We start from the raw sequence: 6102 nt of genomic DNA on the forward strand, positions 1-6102 counted from the left end.
TGATCTGAACTCTGTTAAAAAAACAAGCAAGTTGTTGCTTTTTATCTTGTAGACAGACCTGACATAATAGGAATTCATACATAAAGAACTGCAGCCTTTGTTAAAGTTTGGGTCCCTTATTGAATTATTTTCACCTCACCACAACTTTTGGTAGAAACCTGCATTCACAAATGTCAGTGGCACTGTAGCAGAAAGGTTCACTTCTGGTTTTGTGGTGTATCACAAATTATTCAGTCAAGTCAGAGAAAACATTTAGAAAAAATAAAAAATCTTCAAGCTGACCTGATTACCCTAACTAACCCAGTGCTAGAGTGCAGCAGGTAGCCATAGAAACACAAGTAAGGTACACATTTGGTTACATGTGGACAATAATAAAAACATAAAAATAAAACAAATGTGAATAACCTGAGAAAAAACATAAAAAAGTATTATATAGTATAAATAGTATACTTCCCTTCAGGGTACGTAAATTAACAATAAATAAAAAAAAAAAAACAAGAAAGTAGTTGAAGTCAAGCTGGCATTATGAGATATTACTGTGGACTCACCCAGTGAGCACGACCACAAAGTCCATGACGTTCCAGCCATTCCTCAGGTAGGAGCCCTTATGTAACGCAAAACCCAGAGCCAGGATCTTGATCCCTGACTCAAAACAGAAGATGGCTATGAAGTAGGGCTCTGTCTCCTCCTGCAAGTGAGAAACGAGAGGAGAGGACAGGACAGGAGAATGAAAAGGGAGAAGTATGAAACGGGATAGATTAGATTTGATGAAGAAAGTAAAAAGTGTTGAAAGGAAAGGTGAGGAGAGAAAAAGAAGCAAAGTGTCAGCGGTAGGCAGATTGTGGGTCATTTTCTCCTCACGTGGAGTTCTTCATTTGGGAAATTTGTACTTATATATGACTAACGAATACTAACTGATATCATGATGAGAATGAAAGCTGTCACTTTTTATCGGATACGATACAGAAACTGGCAGCTTGTGTGAGATAAAATTTCAACAAGTCTGTGCATTGTGTGTTTATTTGGGCCTGTGTGTGCTACACATGTACATTTGGTGGGTTCTACTCTAAGTGACTTCAGTGTTTGCAAGCCTTTGTGTATATCTGTGCACGTACTGGTTATACTATACATGTGCTCTTTCATCCCTGTTTTTGTGTGCACTTTCAACGCAGAAAAGGAAAAAAAATCGTAATATTACAAGGATGGTTTACGCTTGGCTTAGAAAACTAGGAAAAGTTGGTGTATTGATAAAAGTAAAATGTGACAAAGTGCAATCCATTACAGCAAATTAATCGTCATCTTGTTGCACCCTCTTGTTCTGTAATGATTTAATGAGTAGCATCACCTACTGCTTATCTCACAGGATCAACAATATCAGCACAACAGTAGTGGATAGAAACACACTTAAAATAGCATTTTCTTTACAAAATTTATGCTTATATAAACTAATTTGTGTGTGTGCGTGTGTGTGTGTGTGTGTGTGTGTGTGTGTGTGTTAGTGTTACCAGTCGTTCAGACAGAGGTGTCTTGTCTCCATCAGGAAGATGCTGCTCCAGAGCCAGTACGATGCAGTTTGCAATGATGGTGGTGAGGATCATCCATTCAAACGGAGTGCAGCTGGAGTTAAGGCCAAAATCACAAAGTAGCACACATACACACACACGGACACCTAATATACAGGTATTGTAATTATTCACTGGAGAGATCTAGCAACCGTTAGAAGCTTCTAGTCAGGCCTTTGTGACATTTTCCTCTCTCTTCCTCTTTCTCTCCATATATTTTCATGTATAATAACAAACTGTCCAATAAAGGTGAAATTACATATTTTTAAAATGACTACTTTATATACTTTTGGATCAACGAGTTATGACATTTCCAAAACTGTATTCAATAATTTGTTTGGTATTCTCTTAGACCCTAAAAGTCCATTTGATTCTCTAATGTTGAAGTTCATAACACAATAGTCTCTGGTCTCTGGTGTCTCTGGTTTTTCTGCAATAAATATTGTTACTTATATCCAGAGAGTTTATTTGAAGGTCTTTGTAAAAACACTAAACTTTGCTTGAACTTTACAATAGTTGACAAGTGTAAACTCACTCTGTGTTAAGTCTTGTCGTCCCTTTACATGGATGTCACTGCTGTACTGTATGTAGCTGGAAATTCCTCAGGATTTCTTTTTTTTTAGACATTTAAAACTCAGACAAACTAAAACACTTTACACACACAAAAGATTGGTCAACTATGTGAGCACAACCACATTACATATTTCTGCTTCTGCACTCCTGCAGCCTGAATCAGAAAAAAAAAACCTCTACACACACACACAGCCTGACTCACAGAGGTCGCCTGGTGGAGAAGCCAGCTTTTCGCAGCGCTCCATCCAGTCAAGTGCGTTTCTATGTGTTGTGGTGTGTGTGTGTGTGTGTGTGTGTGTGTGTGTGTGTCCATGCCTGAGTAATGGCCGCTGGAGGGGCTAAGATGACTGGATACATCCAGACAGATCAAGCCTGTGCCTAATTGGCCAGTCATTATCCTGTTAGCCTGTATGTGTGTGTGTCTGTGTGTGTGTGTGGTGGGAGTACGTGTCTATTGTCGTGTTTACCAGATGCAACGTTGACATTGACACTATGGCCGGAGGACGGCCTCTGTGTGTGTGTGTGTGTGTGTGTGAGGGATAAGAGGCTGCTGGTTGATGTGAGCGGATCAGACAGGTCAGTCTGAGGAGTATACACTAACAAGACGAAGCTGAACTCGACTGCACATGCTGGCTGGCAGACAATGCACACGCACCTACTTGTGCAAGATGCCGCGGTGGAAACAAAATGTACCTGAACCTGAAGAATGCATTTTGTTTCAACATTACTAGAAAACAAAACACTGTTTATTAAGTGTGTTCTTAAAATGACGTGTAATTTCTTGTGTTAAATGCACCCTAAATCTTGCCTATACCCTTCATAGAGGTAATGTCTTCTGCAGTTCACAAAAGAGCAATCTGTCAGTATGTTTGTTTGTCACGTAATCCAGAAAACTTGATAATATAAAATACATATACACTATAACAATATAATGTGAATCTCAACCACTCATTCAGATTTAACACTCAAGTAACTGTTCACAGATGATGCTCAAATAAGGCTTATTTGATCCTAGAGCTGTAGACACAAGCAAGAACATAAATCAGACTTCAGTCACAAAATCGAGAACTCGAGACTTGAACTTCTGTGAGACGTGACTTCCCAAACACTTAAGTTGAGTCTCAAATTTTAAAATGGTATAAATGTAATTATGAAGGGACTTGGTCTCAACTTTCCAAAAGAAGACCAACACGACAAAGACAACTTTGAATGAAAGACATGTCGTAAAATGACAGGAGAAGTGTGTTTCTACTATTTACCTCGCTTTTGTCGTGACAAAAGAAAAGCATTTGCCGCTGTGATGACTTTACAGAGCTGGAACATCCTGTCTGTGAGCATTACAAACCTTTAAGTAGTGTTTTTGGAGTCTAATAAACCTTTAACAGCATTAATCTGTACTCAAACAGACTTCCTAGATCGTATTTCATGTCTTACCATTACCTTAAAGAACAAGTCCACATCCGTTTGAATGCAGAGTTGTTTTCTGTCTGAATCCCAGCTTAGACTTGTTAGACTCAACTTCGACTTACACCAGCTGTGATTCTAGCTTGGTTGTTAGAATGAGTGTATTAATCCTGATAGCAACAAACAAAAACTAAAGTACAGCGACGGTCATGGGGGTGTTCTCAAAAAGCCACTTTGCCTTCTCTTGCCTCAAAGTTTAAGAACTTCAAGTCAAGACTATAAAGTTATAACAGACAAACATTCTGTGATGCAACTTCTTCTTTACTGTAACATCTGGTAGAAAATGCAGAGCAAGCACACTGCTGAAGTTCTGCCATCCTGTGGACAGGACTAATTGTGACCAGTTTCTGACTGTAGGATATGTATTACTGCATATGCAAAAGTGGAAATGTTGTTAATACCTTATACCCGTGTTTGTTTTTTTGCACTGTAAGTAACCACACTGTGAACAACTTGCTGGATTTTTGTTGCAAATCAATTTACAGTAACCTTATGCAGCCCACATATGCTGTGTGTGTGTGTGTGTGTGTGTGTGTGTGTGTGTGTGTATACATGCTAGTCTGCTACACCATCTATTATTCAGCAGACACACACTCTGCTGGCCTAACAACCTGCTGAAAGCAGGAGGTAACACTCCCTCTATGTGTGTGTGTGTGTGTCCTTCTCTCTCGTTTCCTCCCACATCTTCACCTCCCTGCAGTCTCTCTCTATATCTGTTATCTGCTTTCGCTCTTTCTCTGTTTTGTCCTCTTTCTGCTTCTTTTTCTTTCTGTCTTGTCTTCTCCTACTCCTCCTTATCTTTATCGATTTTCCTTTCTTCCTTTCACCCTTTTTCTCTCACAATTTCTTCCTTTTTCACACACCTCCCTACCCTCTTTCTCTTACTCGCTTTTCTCACCCCTTCTTTCTTCCTCTATTACTTCTTTTCCTCCATCCATCCCTCTCTTGCCTCCTCCAAAATCCTCCATGTTCTCCTCACTTTCTGTCTCCCACTTCATTCTGTTCTTTCCTTTTTTTGAGAGAGTGAGAGAGAGAGAGAAAGAAAGATTAGGTGAATCGGAAGCAATTAGAGAGCAGAAATTTTTGGCAACAGTATTATTGGTGAGCACTGCAAAAATGTGTGTGTGTTCCTTTCTCGTTAATTAAAATGGCTTTCTGATGGCCACAAACAAGCCATGCCCTGCCAAATACACTGACCTCACATCACACACACAAACACACACACACACACAAAAACACACTGTCTCTCCTCCTTTCACTCTTTATCTCTTCTTTCCACTGCAGGCGGCTACTCAAAGCAAACAATTAAACATACGCACACGCACACACACACACACACACACAAACAAAAGCATGTATGCAAACAGGATGACACATGCAGATGCACACGCACACACACACACACACACACAAGCATACATTATTACACTAACTAATGCACTGATATGCACAGGTAATGCTTTAGTACACACACACACACACACACACACAGACAGACACACAGGGAGAAAAGAAATACCCACATCAGCAATATTGTGTTGCTCCATTGCCTATTATTGTGTATACACACTCTCTCTCTCTCTCACACACACACACACACTATAATTCTGCCAGCAAGTGTATTAAGTTATTACAGAGAGAGGGAGAGATGATTGGTATTTATGCACAAGCTCCTTTTCAAAATGGCTGCACACCACTACTCAAATTGAGCAAATCTAGTAATTTTGTGATTGTAGCGGACTGACCCTTTAAGCATTAAAACACCATTTAATTAATTACTACTCCACATCTGCATCTTGTGACCTCTTCTATCTCAGTACAACTTAATGCTATCATCCCACATGTGTTTTAATACCTTATACCACTGTGGAAATGAATCTGTTGGACTTGGAAAGCAAGTTGAACTTTTTTGTCTATGACACCCAATACTACATAACTTTATGAATTTTTATTATTAAGTAGTAATTATGGATGTAAAATGTTATTTCCATTTCAAACTGAAGTAACACACACACACACACAAACACACACACACACACAATAACTTCAGCCAATAAAACATCACGTTAGGTGTTAGATGGGCCATACCTTACTGTGCCGGCCTCTATCATACATAACAATAGCACAGATACACCTACATAATATTACACCCTTTCACAGTTACTCATTTATCATGAATTCACTTAAAACTGCAACACAATGAAACTATTACATTGCAGCTACTACATATTGTAAGTTGCACCGTTTTTGGAGGGTTTTTTTGCTTATGAAAACATAGACATACAGCATGCAGCCTGAGTGCTGCAGTATATAATATTAAAAAATAGGCTAAATGCACTGAATCCATCAGCTCTTTTAAGCTCGCTAAAAACGCCTTAAAACACCTTTATAGTCTAGCCTTTTTTAGCTAAAAAAGACTAGACTATTCAGCATATTTCAGTTTAGCCGTTTCAGCTAGTATATCATAACTAGGTCTTGGGAATGCCGACGCTGAAATACACTG

The 6102-nt window shown here is 39.1% G+C and overlaps 1 protein-coding gene across 2 annotated transcripts in view; it reads right to left on the bottom strand.

Moving 5' to 3' along the window:
- cacna1ab (calcium channel, voltage-dependent, P/Q type, alpha 1A subunit, b) overlaps positions 1-6102 on the bottom strand; it is a 166818-nt gene that overhangs the window by 88383 nt on the left and 72333 nt on the right. For both annotated transcript variants that reach the window (XM_027282430.1, XM_027282431.1), the window contains 2 exons: positions 1506-1611; positions 549-688 (listed from right to left, as the gene is read on the bottom strand). In XM_027282430.1, the coding sequence (XP_027138231.1) occupies positions 549-688; positions 1506-1611 (246 nt within the window). The remainder of the gene's footprint in view (positions 1-548; positions 689-1505; positions 1612-6102) is intronic.

Source organism: Larimichthys crocea, chromosome X (assembly GCF_000972845.2).
Source record: "Larimichthys crocea isolate SSNF chromosome X, L_crocea_2.0, whole genome shotgun sequence".
Lineage (NCBI taxonomy): Eukaryota > Metazoa > Chordata > Actinopteri > Sciaenidae > Larimichthys > Larimichthys crocea.